General features: G+C 43.9%; 1 protein-coding gene across 3 annotated transcripts in view; it reads right to left on the reverse strand.

Annotated features, from left to right (window-relative positions):
• The window catches only part of LOC138576543 (hepatic lectin-like), a 338,738-nt gene that overhangs the window by 77,433 nt on the left and 246,816 nt on the right, over positions 1–14,489 (reverse strand). For all 3 annotated transcript variants that reach the window (XM_069649562.1, XM_069649564.1, XM_069649563.1), the window contains one exon: positions 12,904–13,016. In XM_069649562.1, the coding sequence (XP_069505663.1) occupies positions 12,904–13,016 (113 nt within the window). The remainder of the gene's footprint in view (positions 1–12,903; positions 13,017–14,489) is intronic.

The raw sequence follows: 14,489 nt of genomic DNA on the forward strand, positions 1-14,489 counted from the left end.
GCTGATTCAGCGCAAGTCTCCGGTAATCCATGTTCCATGACTCAACAAACGGGCGCTTGCGCATGTTTTCCATGCAAGCACCTGTTTTTCAGCGCTATTTTATTCTATGAATCGGGGCCCTAGTCTTTAACTCTGGTCGATTGTGCTGAGCTCTCTTTGGAACCCTGCTTGTAGGTGTGAGTTAATGTTGTTCGGGGTTATCCACTCCTTTAGACAGGCTTAAAGTGGCCCTCCCAAAGATCTTACACGACGCGTCTGTTAAAGACGCTGTTCTTGTATATTCGTACAATCATTGCTTGGCTTCATGATACCGGGTTTTGCCGCTGAAAGCAGTACATTAAAAATCATTGTTAGGTATGGTGCCCAAATGAATAGTTCATCTTTGTAAAGCTTCCCGGGGACATAGTCATGGTCTGGTGCTTTGTGAGACTCCTTTTCAGTTTACAGCATATTGTAGGATGGTGATGTCGCCATCACAGAACACTATAAATTCATAGATGGTACTTAAATATGGTCGGCATTGCTGATAGCTAAAAATAATATGTGAGGGCTAGAGTGCATCGCCTAACGTGAGCCCAGTTCAAAGCATGAAAAGGCATTTACCGGGCATCTGGAATTATAGATTTTTGTATACTTGGCGTTTTGTTCACTGTATTATACACAATTAAATTAATCGAAATGTGACTGTTAAATGTCTGTTCGACCTGGTTGCCACTCGTCTATGCATGTTCCATTTCGATAAAGGTTGCCGCAATTTCTGCCTACTGTGCACACACCGAAACACTCTTCCTACACTTCTATATGTCTTTTCTATGGGGGGAGGGGTATTTTCCACAAGGAGGACGTTGTATGGAGTGGACCTGCTTCATTTGCTCTTTCGTTTAAAACGTTTAATCTATAGTAGTTTCTTCATTTCTGAGACGTGGTGGAAACCAAATGTGAAAACACGGCAGTTTAAGGTTTTGCACGTTTGTGTTCCTCTCTGTTTCAGAAACAATATGAATTCCCTTGGCAATTAATGATTGCAGCAGGCCTTTACAGTGGATTCTTATGGAATGTGCCTGCTTTTACAAAGTCTAAAAGTCAGGTGGATTTCCTAGGATTCCACTAGATGAAAATGTTATGTTATGTTATGTTGACTTATAACGTGCACCGCTACCACCGCAGAAGCAGTCTCCAGGCGCTCACTTGGCTTTGCAAGAAAGTGGACGGGGTGTGTTAGAGAGGGTGGAGGGATAGAATCGGTCCAGAACCAGGAGAAGCTGGCATCTGTGTGTGTTGGATTCCAGATGAGTTTATTGTGAGCATTGGTTTGTTGTATCCGTCAGGGTGAGGACCAATGCCTGGGTTGTTTGTTGTATGTCAAGGTCTGTTATGTTGGGTGTTTGTGTATTTTATGTGTAAATTGGTTGGTATGTAAGGTTGTGGTTGTGATCACAGGCTTGTTGTGTCCATAGGGGTATGGTCCAGTGGCTGGGATTGTGGCATGCAAGTGTTAAGCCATGTTGGGTGTGTGTTTCTGGGCATCTATAGTACATTGGCTGTGTGTAGGAGGGGAACAGGAGCAGTGTCGTTAGTACAAAGGGTACTCTCATAGTTCTTCTGGGGGGCTAATCTTCATGATTCTATCTAAATGTGACACAAGACGAAGCTTCACAAATCTATCTAAATATGAGGTGAGGCTAATCTTCACAAATCTATCTAAATGTGCTGCAAGGCTAATCTTCACAAACCAATCTAGATTTGGAAGCCAGTGAGGGCAGAGCGGGGGGACATGTTAAGTCTGTTCCATCTAATGACAGACAAATGAGATTAAATCACACAGGATCTCATGTTCTAATAAGCTGTAACATAAATGGAAGATGTAAAATCGCTTTAATGCCTTCCACTTATGCCACAGCTTATTTGCAATCATTTGTATGGTGGAGAGGAGAGACAAAATGCAACTTGTGTTTCCACCACCTCCCTTCCTTTCTGCCACACAAATAATCTAGCATTTGCGGAGACATGGATTTTCATGGTGGCACAAATGCTGGAGATCCCTATCGAGTCTGTGTGCCTTATGCACCAGCTTGCACCCATGTCGTCAGGATTTATTTGTAATTGTGAGCGCTGCTTTCTGCCTGGCATGTGGCACTCACAATTAAAAGTTAATGCTGCCTGGCATGCAAGCATGCCAGACAGTGTTTACTTGCTTTGTACGGCAGAGTGGAGAGGTGCAGGGCAAAAGGAGGTGAACATATGTGTATACCCCCTTATTCCCTACACTTTTGCACTCCGCCATGCACATTTTGTATTTGTATTTATTTGATATTTATAGAGCGCTTTACTCCAAATGACGAAAATGTGGCGGCATGGAGCCGCCTGCATGTATATCAACACATAACGGCCCCCTAACATGATCTCCACAGACTAAAGGTTTACTGACACTTATTTGGGTGATGAAGTGTTCGTGGGGTCATGTTAGTAAGTGAACAGCTAGGCCGAATTTACCATGGTATAGCTGTGTTCTAGTTGAATGATGGTGTATAGGAGGGAGTAAGAGTAGTAGTGTGATATGGTGGTTATCAGTAAAGCGCCTGAGGCCAGGCACGAGAGCAGGACAGTGGGGGCATACATAGTGGCATACGTACATAAAGCGACAGGATGGATAGGGGTAAACATGGGATACAGATAAACATGGGGATACAGGTACATAGCATATATAGGAGTTACAGATATCCTCACCTGCCGCAGCATCCGTACCGTCGCAGCATCTGCAGCATCTGCAGCATCCGCTCTATCCGTACCATTCTCACCATCCGTAGCATCAGCACCATCCATAGCAACCGCAGCATACGTACCGTCTGCACCATCTGAAGCGTCCCCACCATCCGCACCATCCGTAGCATCAGCACCATCCACACCATCCACACCATCCGCAGCACCCGCACCATCCGCAGCATCCGCACCATCCGCAGCATCCGCACCATCCGCAGCATCCGCACCATCCATAGCATCCGCAGTATCCACACGGTCCATAGCATCTGCAGAATCCGCACCGTCCGCAGCATCCGCATCGTCTGCAGCATCCGCGTCATCAGTAGCATCCACACCATCCATAGCTTCTGCACCATCCGTGGCATCTGCACTATCCGTAGCGTCCCCAACATCCGTAGCATCCGCACCATCCGTAGCATCTGCTCAAATCCAATGTAAAATGTATCTACTATCATATAAGCAAGCTTAGTCGACACATACTAGTGATAACTAATCCAATTCACTCTCAAACAGGCCAACAACACACACGAGAATGAACTTATAATAAAGGATCATGCAATCCTGACAATTACGCTTTTTAAAGAGGTACATTTGGGTTGTTTATCCATAGCAAAGGCAACTGTTTAAAAGGAAAAATACCCACATTCTATGTTAATATCAGCAGGTACCACTGAATTGACAAAAAGATCAATTTCATTAGAAGCTGGTAGGCTTTCACGCAACAATTAAAAAACAGGTCGTATAAATTTGCAAAACAAAGAATTTACAAGTGTACGACTCAGCTTGTTTTCAGGATTTTGATGACATTTGGTAGATGTAAAAAGTGCATATGTGCTGGTGAAGTGTAATTTGTTTACACTGTGATTTCTGTGCCAGGCACCAGCTGTGACAACAGTGCACCATTAATGGGGCAAAATGACTGAGGACAAAGGATAGAGGCATAGAACCAAATTGGTGTATCCACACCCTCCAGTGACACCTATAACCATATTACGCCTAACACACAAATACCACCCCCCACCCAATGAAGCTGAACTAGTAACTTCACCTGATTTCTGCTAATGCAGCAGAGATCAACATGTTCAAATAACTTGCCAGTACTCTTTACCTCACTGAGCTCTACACTTCCTCACCACAGTAGTAGATTGATGGTTACCCACCCCCAGAGACAGGCATCTAGTTTCCTCCCCAAAGAATAATGTTTACATAAGCCTCTTCCAGCCAAGAGTGGAGGTTAATATTGGCAACCTCGTGTGCGATATCCTATCTTTGCAAGCAGAGTATATCAATTCAGCATCAGTATCTCCACTCTAGGAGAGGGACGGTAGGAGGCCCGACTGTGAAGAGCAAGAGTAGGACAAAGTCGAAAGAAGATTAGCCTTAAGGAATATGAACATTACCCCTTCATCCCGCTTCCTCGTTACAGTGCTACAGAGTCGGAAGATGTAGCCAGCAGTAAAACATGTATATTTAGGGGGAGAAAAGAAATGAAGGACCATGGAGACCAGCATGCTGCAAATCCTGTGAATCTTTATTGCATACAGGGTAAAGCATTAGTTTGATGGAGCAATCAAAAGCACACTCTTAAGGAGTTAGAGGAATTCCTTTTCTACATCTTTCAAAGGGACACGAACATGGTTAGGAAGGACCATCTGTTAGCCCATGATTATATGAAAGAGAACCAATTCCATCCAACAAGCAGCCCTATCGCTGGCAGATCACCTCAGAATGATTAGATGAAGAAGAACCTGGAATTGCTTAAGCCATAGAAATACTATAGATATATCTGATTCACGTATTCAAAGTAGATGTAAAAGGCTCCCTGACCTTTCATCCAGACCCAAAAAGAACATAAGTAGGTGTGTGGGAGATGGACAGGAGTGGCGTGCCTTACCCTTATGCCCACCTCTTATGAATCCATGTCTGGATCTCTTCCTGGAGCCCTAGGAAGGAACAGTGTTGGATCAAAAATGTCCTTATTGAGGTGGATTTCAGAAAGGATGTCAGGGTAAAAATCATGAGATGCACAAAAAACAAAACCTTCTGAAAGGAACCTTAGAAAATGAGACGTGCTGACAAGGGCACCCATTGCTTCCAGTCTTCTGGCCTCCAGGACAGCTAACTTAATGGAATCTATTCAAAGCATTGAGAAGATACCAAGAGGTAAAGAAGAGTGTAACCAAGGTCTTAAGTTTGCAAAGATCATCCATCTGGACCTCTATAGGAGAGAGAATAGGCAATGGCTATCTGAAAGTGCTGATAGTAAAAGCGCGGCAGTGCGAGAGGAAACAGAACGTCTAAGAGCACAACCTCCCCACAAGAAATCCAGCTGTGTCAGAGGAGCACATGAAAGCAGAACCAATCTCAGTTTGCCACAACAAAGGACAGAAGACTTCCAATGCCTGGTGAAGCCTGGAAAAGCCACCCATACTAAATTGCAGCACTTTGGTGAACACTCTAACGCAGATTTCAGGCTGACCAGAAACTGAAACTGTGCTTTTGATGTAGCACAGCAGAGAAACATTTGCTGGTGCCAGAGGGTGGGGTTCCTCCTCCTTGACTATTGACGCAATTAACTCCTTCCTCTCCATTAGCGTGATAATCACCTGAAGCATCTCCTTTGCGAAGGGCATATGACAGATGTCTGTGTTTATCATTTCTTAATTGTTGATCAGTGTGAAAGTCCCATAGGGATTTAGAACTAAAAACATGACTGCAAATACTCCTATGCCCTGCTGCTGTAAGGGTAAATCCCTAACACCTTCATCAATAGGTCTCAAACCCTCACCAGTATTTAAGGCAGAAGAACTATTAGAAATGGAATCAATTTTATACTGCATCCAGAGCTCAAGTATCTGAAAAAGCGGGAAGTCCTCATAAGAGGAAAATCTGGGTTTAAGCTCCCGCCAGGAGGATGGGAGCTGACCTGGGAAAGCAGGAAGTGAACTTGACCAGTAAGGAATACTGAATGAGTATGGAGGTGGAAGGTCTACCAAACCCCTGCCTCGGATCCTGCCATGAGCTTGTGCCTTTGAAGAAGACAAGCAGCGATGAGGATTAAAACAGTGAGCCAATTCAGCAGGTACATGTTTAAACTTCAGAGGCTTGTAGAACTGTAGAATGTCCTGCAGCCCATTTGACAAGCTCACCAATTTGGGGCTGGTAAAGTGTGCCATAAAGGCAAGCTTAAGCAGTATTTTCTTAATGAAATCTAGGGAAATGGCTTGGGGCTCCCCACATTAATGATATTATCGATGTGTGGAGTAACTCTGCTGAAGTGACTGTGCCATATACAAGGAAATCGTAAATGTTTCGGTGAAAATTTTGAAACCCCCTGATTATTCCAACAGTGGCAATTTTACTATGTTTTTATATAATTATACATCAGTTATTTTATTGTGGAATATAGTGATGATCCATAGTTTGCCTTTATGGTAGTATGACATTTCTAATGTCAATGTTATGGCAATCCAATATTATGATAAAATAAATATGTGTAGTGTGGCTCCTGCTCGGGATGCTGTGAGGTTGCCAGATGTGACGCGTGGAGGATTCCAGAGTGGAGCGGGTGGAGAGACGTTAGAGGACGAAGAGAGAGGCGAAGGCTGGCGGGGCTCAAAATACCATTTAACGTACTTTAAAATAGATATAGTAATAACTTACCCCGCCTCTGCATGCAATCACACTACAACTATGGCGGCGAGTGCCCAACGAGCCCAGTGAGCCCTGCAGTGATCTCTATCCGAATGCGATATTCCGCAGTTGCACTGTGTTGCAGCATTGTTTGGACAAGTCAACCGCAATATGAGGTGAGCCGACATGGAGAACAGCCTCATTCCCCTTATACGAACGCAGTGTACGTTCACACTAAACTTTACCATTTCTCCCTGTATAAACACGCAGCAAATGAATGAGCAGCAGCACACACTACCATCACGCTGCTAGTATATGCACCCTGTGACTGTTTCACAGCCCCAGAAGCTTCTGCCTAGCGTTATCCTGCGTGTCTAACATACAATTACATGGATCAAGAAAAATCTGCATTAAAGTTTACAAATCATCACACAGCAACCGTGTAAACCTATGCAAGACAGCTTGCAACCATTCTGACAGCCCCAACCATTGGAGAACACAGAGATTAATAAACAGTTTATTTCTGCTGGAAAGAAATTCTTAAGTCACCTTTCGCAAGAACCCTGTTACAACATTTGCGCTAACAGTCACCATTCCTCACCATAGCAATGGCATTCAATAGTGTACCTCCACCAGCCTTCATTTTATCAGAGATAGGGGAACCTACTGTACCTTGGAAGAGATGGATAAAGTCATTTGTGCACTAGGTCAATGTGGTCTGTGGCACCAATTACAGTGTCGAGAGAAGGATATCTCTTCTATTACATTGTCTAGGCCCTGCAGGACAAGAGACATTTGAAGATTTACCAGACCTCCCAGAGAACAAATCTGAAGATATGAATGAATATGATAAGGTGGTCAAAAAGATGAACAAACACTGAGAAGAAATTGAGTACAATATTGGAATGCTACAAGTTTGGAAATGAGTACAGGAAGAAGGGGAAAGTGTTGAGCAATACATTACAAGCCTGAGGAAGTTGGCAGGACATGCAATTTTAACAGTCAACTAGATGAATGCCTCAGGGATCAGTTTCTGCTTGATTGCAATGGTGCGAAAGTCACAGAAAAACGATGGTCAGAAGATGACACCTCTTGGATACAGTCCTAAGAGTGGCCAGAGAAGTGGAACACACAGAAAACTGTGTCAAAATCTTAGAAGACAGGATAAAAGACATGAATTTAAAAGCAGAGATTACACCACAGTTCACAACAATACCTAGAGTAAATGATTCTGTATTGGCAATTAGCAATAGCACATTAGTGAAGAAGAAACCTGGAGTAAGAAAACAGAAACCCACATGGATAGATGATAGGAGAGGCAGGATGGCCTTCCGCACAAAGACATGAAGCAGCCTGAGGCAGAGTAGCCCAAGGAGATGTTTCAGGTGTGAAAATGCAAACCATTGGGCAGACAACCCAGAGTGTCCTGCCTTGAAAATCATCTGCTGAATCTGCAAATGCAAGGGTCATCTTGCAAGGTGCTGCAGGAACAGGAGATCTACCACTAATTGCATTGGTAATGATCATAGTGAAGAGGAGGGTGATGAATACATATCGCTGGTGGTGGACGAATATGAGGAAGAAAGGATTACTCCAAAGGCCTTAGTATTTATTGATGGTGTTGTGTTGTCCATGATGATTGATTCAGGTGCCAAAAATACACTTCTACCACAGAGTCAATGGGAAAGACAAGGGCATGATTATCTTAATGAAGTTGATATCAATCCCAGAGCTTATGGAGGGATGAAGACTGAGTTAATTGAGTGGTTCTGGGTCACCTTAAAGTTCAAAGATAGAGAAGCCAGAGGTAAAGCCTACGTGACAAAGAAAGGCAAAACCACCTTGTTGAGCTGGACACATTAAAGGAACCTCAGAGTGAGACTGGACCCAAATGCAGAGGAGGAGCTGCTGGCCATAGAAAATGCTAATAATGTGGTGGAAGAAGTATTTCAAGACAAGACAGGCTGTTTATGTGGATCTGTGCATAAAATAAAGACGAAGCACAATTGCATACCAGTAGCACAGAAACTACGCAACATCCCTCTGTCGATGAGAGAGGAAGTCAAGCGGGAATTGAAGAAATGATAAGATCAAGGCATCGTAGAGGGCATAGATGCAGCAGAATGGGTGTCACGTTTGATAGTCCTGAGGGGAACTCAGGATCTGTGTTAAAAGTGTGTTTCCGGGGAGACATCCATTACCCAATATTCAAGAAATGATATCAACCATAGGTCCAGCAAAATATTTCTGCACATTGGACGCCATTTCCACCTACCATCAAATAAAATGACATGATATATCCAAGTGTTTAACAGCTTTCATCACTCCTGAAGGACTTTTTCCGCAGAAACGTATGCCATTTGGCCTGGTATCGGCAGTCTCAGTTTTCCATAGCATCATGCATGAACTGCTCAATGAAGATGAGGGCATCTTGTGCTTTCAATATGACATTTTAGTCTATGTGGACAATCTCAGACTCTATGACGAGAGGTTGAATGGAGTGTTTAAGAAACTATGTGCTACTGGAATGACATTGAACCGAGAGAAGTGCAAGATCTATAGGCAGGGGATCGAATATCTGGGGCATGTCATCTCTGCTGATGGAATATGCCCCAAAAGACAGTTAGTGTACCTGTGTGCCTTGAGAATGTGCAAACATTTTTAGGGATGGCTGAGTACTACTCTAAATTCATTTGGAACTTTGCAAAGCATACTGTATCCATGCGTGAGTTGATCAAAATGAAGGGGGTGTTCGTTTGGAGTAGAACATGTGAAGAGAAATTCAAGTTCATTAAAGAGGCTTTGATGAGAGCTGCTGTGCTGCAGAAATTCAGAAGTAACAGGAAAACAATCATAATGACAGACGCATGCAATGTAGGTTTAAGTGCAGTAGTGACGCAAGAGTAAGGTGGGAAAGAATTCCTCATTGCTTTTGCCTCAAAATTGCTAAAAGGAGCATAGAAGACATATGCTAAGATCGAGAAAGAGGCCCTGGCGAACAAGTGGGCTACGGATTAGTTTAGAAATATTGCCTGGGGCACAGATTTCGAATTTCACACAGATCATAAACCCCTTGTGGAGATTATCACTTCGAAAGGTTTAGACAAAGTCTCGGTACTCATAAGGAGATTGGTGTCTCAGCTGCAGGAATACAATTGTCTGTTAAATATCTACCAGGTGTGAGGAACTTTGCAGCATACTGTCTGTCAAGAATGATGACTATGGAGGAGTTAGGTAATGAGGAAAAAGATCAAGAAGTGGTTTAGGAAATAACGTCTATGCCCGTGTCATGAGAAGAATGGGAAGAAGCTATGAGGCAAAATACAATTTTGAGTAAACCTAAACAAGAATTGGGAGAAGACAGGCCTCGCAGAAGAAAAGTATTAGAAGAATTAGGGTTGTCGCCTTACTATAATGGGGTAGATGACTTCTGTGTCCAGGGAGGAATGATAATGCGATGCAACACGATTACTCCCCCCGAGAAAGTTAGAGAACAAATTATACGGCTTGGTCATGAAGGGAATTGTCAAAACAAAGCAGAGGATGAGAAATTACTAATGAGGTGTGTGTGGTTATCAAAGATGTCCGAGAGCTGCCTTGGCACAGGTTACGAATGTATGTGCTGGGTCCAGTGTGGAGTGATGGCATACAATCTTTCTGCCTGGTAGTCATTTATTTACTTACCAGGTGGGTTGAAGTCTTGATCAAACCAAATGTGATGACAAGGAGTGTTATTGAATCCCTGGAAGAGATTTGTGGATGTGAATGATATCCCAGAGTCATAGTTACTGACAACGGGTCACAATTCAGGTCAAAAGAGATGGAGGAGTATTGTCGTAGGAATTCCATTGAGCATACGAACAGTGCCATTTATCATCCCCAAAGCAATGGGATGGTGGAGTGTTTTTAACAAGGTGTTGAAGGAGGCTATCCGGTGGGTTTGGGCCAACGGTAGGTTATTGGAAGGGAGCAGTGAGAGATGTGGTTGTTGCTCACAAGTTCACTCCACATTGCACAACGGATGTGTCACCATTTGACCTTAGCAGAGGGAAGAAAGCCAACACGAAACTAGTACCTGCTTGGATCGGCAGAACAACTGATGTGGAAAGAAAATTGGGGAGTGTGACTAAGAACATCAGAATCAGTCAGATGAGGAACAAAAGAGCACATGATAAAGCCGGTGTGGGTAGGAATACTGTTCTCCCTTCGATAGGAGGTATGGTGAGGATTAAATAGCCTCCCACTCTCAGAGATGGCTGTTGTAGTTGGCCTAAGCCCAATAAGGTGAAGGAAGTGTTCAAGCATGCTGTCAGATTGGATGACGGGCGAGTTTTGAACATGGAGAGAGTGTCTCTTTTGAGAAGAGTGGTAAGGAGAAAGGAAGAGAATGATGCTCGCTGGAATGTGAGAATCGACTGAGGTGGTGAGGGTGCAAAGATGAGAGTGTTGGAATCCAATGATGGAGTTTTTTCCTTGCCTAACCATACAGCCGGGAAATCTTTCTGTTCAAGATCCGGGAGGTGCTATCAGAGGCTTAGGTATCTCATGGATTATGTGTGAAGGAAGGACTTCCTGAGTGTTCCCAGTAGTAAGAAGAATCTTTGTGACGAGGAGGGGATGTGTAGTGTGGCACCTGCTCGGGACACCACAAGGTTGTCGGAGGTGACGTGTGGAGGATTCCAGTGCGGAGCGAGCTGGCGAGATGGTTGGAGAGGACGGAGAGGGAGGTGAAGGCTGATGTGGCTTACCGTTTAATGTACTTTAGAATAAATATAGTATTATAAATTACCTTGCCTCTGTGTGCACTCACACTACCATTTTCTTTAACATTTAAATTATCATTGACACATGTTTCAGGCACACACCCTTCATCAAGACATTTATATTGCTTCTATATCACCCAGGTTCCTCTGGTCATTGCTTAATTGATCAGAGGAACCAGTGTGACATAGCATTGGGTGGTTATACAGTGTCTCCTGAAATTCTCTAAAGCTTTGCATGTGCTTTACATTAGACTAATATCTAGGTGTGGGCAAATTCCCCACCAACTTTCGGAACTGGAGAATTATGTTGCGGATACTCTGGGGCAAAGGAATGTCAGACTTTGTAGACGGTTCATAATGGCCAGGACATCCTCATTTGTAAAATGGATAGAAACGAGAGTCATGGCAGTGTCCTGTAACCCCAATTAGGCTGAAGGGCTCATTTCCTTACAAAGGCATTTATTGCAGATTTCTATTCTCCACAGCATTAACCTCCATCTAGGAGCTAGGAGGGGATCCACTAGAGCGGTTGGCGCTGGACCATAGGACATCTAAGGTACAGCACAGCAGTAACAGTCTTAACCACGATGGTCTTTAAAAGTTATGCTCTTATGGAGAGTGTAAACGACAGGAGCTGGTGGGGCCTGTGGTGGAGAAACATGATAAGGCATTCAATGTCTATCTGTAGGTTGTTTGTTTCTGCTAACCTCAGAACTCACATGCTTATGGCAGGTATTATCTGCCAGGGAATCTACCTGTTCTTACACATGGTGGCTTACATACTTGTCTACAGACTTCAATGGGCTCACGTTTTCCAAAAACAAAGTCATCTGATTTCCCCACCCTAGTCACTCAAAGGGTTGACAGGTATGTTCCTGTTTGTGATCCGGGCCCCACTTTGTTGCTCCATGGAATGACAACTAGAGTAGAACCTACTTTTGCTTCCATTGTCCATGCTAAGCAATCACTACAGCCAATGAATGCAGAATACAGAATACAGACTAAGTATTAATAAACACAAAATGCTCCATAGGTGAGTTGATGGCTTGTATGCTTCCCTCAATGCAAAAAGAGTGGTTCAGCTTCGGCAAGAACAGACTTGAACCACTCCTGGTTAAGGTCCTCTTTCTTCACTTCAACAAGGTTTCTTGAAATAGCATCTTGCTGTTCTCCCTACTAATAGCTTTCTCAATAAGTTTGATGAGGAAGTGATGGTGGCAGCTCCCCTATTCTCATGGAATTACCAATCACTGCCGCATCAGAGCTCCATGGCAACCTATAAACATGTCCATGGTCTAGGACCAGTAAATTGTTAGTTTGCGTTCCGTGACTTATTCACCTTCACATTCTGTACTCTTACCTAGGCATAGCTGAAATACAGAAAGAACATTGTCATGATACCTAGCAAATTAATAAAAAACTTCAGCGACAGTCCCTTTTCCGCAGGGTGCGAGAGTCCTTTTTCCACAAGGGTTATAAACAAGTTACCCACCTACTGAGTAACAGGAAAAACAGGATGCCTCTCGCGGGGATAGTAACTATCCCAACAGTAGGCTGGTAGGGGCTAAGTGGCAAAAAATAAGTGTTAAAAGACAATGCGGTGCCTTTCTCTGGGGTTGGGCCACCCTCAATCTATTTGGGATTGGCATGAGGAAGAGAGATGAAGGTGTGAAGGCTTGAAGGGGTAGTGAGCCCCAACAGTACCATTAAATATGCACAAAGGAAAATGGTAATGTGTATGACTTACCCGCCTTGCTGTAATGTTGACCCATTTACCCACTTCCATTGACCTTGTTGCTCCTTGTCAGTCAGACCAATCCAGTGAATGTCAAAAACTCTGGTTTTTGTTGTGATAAAGTCCTGTTAGAATAAAGAAAGCAGAAGCTGTGAAGAAGAGAGCATGATTTCAGGATAATCTGAACTGTGCTCTCTAGCTGGAATGTGCTAGCAACCTTTAGTAAGGAAGTGGGGTTAGGAGCGAGCAGCCACACATCTGGGTGGATTATCTAGAGCACTACATTTCTTTTTGTGATCTTGGATGAGCTGCAAAGATAACCTGAGACAATATATTGGCTGCAGAAGTTGGTGCTGAAAGTTTACACAAGTTTAGCAAAACGCGTTGTATGGCAATCACACGTCAGGGGGCGGACGTGGGTAACTGCCCGCCAGCCCGAGCCTAGCTAAATCCGAGTGAAGCAACGGCCTCAGTGGGTGGTTACCGGCCATGTCCACCCACCAAGGGTTGATAGCCATTCGCAACCCGGGGTTCACACGGGGTGTGGATAGCTTCTTTTTTTAGGAGGGGATTAACTGCGCATATGGGGCAATGCCAAACGCTCTCCAAAAAAAAAGTTGCCTGCCGACATAGGAAAAGGGACTGAGTCCTTTTTCCATTTCTATAACCGCTGCTGTGGGCAGAATTTGCACAGGGACTAGAGCACAAAACTCTGGTCCAGCGTGAAAGTGGGGAGGCATGGAGGGGTTGGGGAAAGGATATGTTTTTGTTTTGGAGATGTGAGGGGAGGGTGGAGAGGCAACAGCCAGAGGCTCCCTGTTGCCTCCCCACATTAAAAAAAATGTAAAAAAGGGTGCCACCTGGGGAAGGGTCTCAGGTGGCAGGAAACAGCAGGCGAACACTGTATATTCCCGCCCGCTGTTCCAGCCACCTGATTGGCTGAGCACCCTTCCCCGGGTGAGAATATTGCTTCACCAGTAGTCACCTCCCTTACATTCTAGCTAATGCAGCAGCCTATGTCACACTTGTTCTTTCTGTGAAAACGACAAGCGTGCAAGAGTGATTCACCTTGTTGTGCTGTTCCCAATTTGTACTGTATCTAACGTGTATCTATATATTTTTTCAAATGGAAGTCCTCCAAGGTCCCCCGTCCACATTTTAAGAATTACCTGTATAGCACATGGTTTATTTCATGATAATCTCTGTCAATTTATGAGCTAATATGCTCTTTTGTAAAAGCTATTTAGGCTTGAACAGCTCATTGACAGTAACGGCCTCATTTTAGAAGTCCTCGGAGTGTAAATAAAGCTGTAGAAACCTGACGTATACGTATTAAATAAGGTTTCATGCATTTGGTCGAGCTCCATGGCATTTTTAATGATGTTGTCAAGAAAAGTGGAATGGGCTTAACGTGTCTGCCTTGCTCACCTGCTCTGCCTACGAAAAGGACATGGATTTACACTAGCTCTTGTTATTACACCTCCTAAACGCATACAGATTCCATAGGAACCTCTTGTAAATGCTTTCTGACACACGTACCTGACAGGCAGCATTTACACTTATTACAAAGCCAACTGTAAATAAATATTAAGGCAATT

The sequence above is a fragment of the Ambystoma mexicanum genome, chromosome 1p (assembly GCF_040938575.1).
Source record: "Ambystoma mexicanum isolate Mex_15411 chromosome 1p, UKY_AmexF1_1, whole genome shotgun sequence".
In the NCBI taxonomy this organism is placed as follows: domain Eukaryota; kingdom Metazoa; phylum Chordata; class Amphibia; order Caudata; family Ambystomatidae; genus Ambystoma; species Ambystoma mexicanum.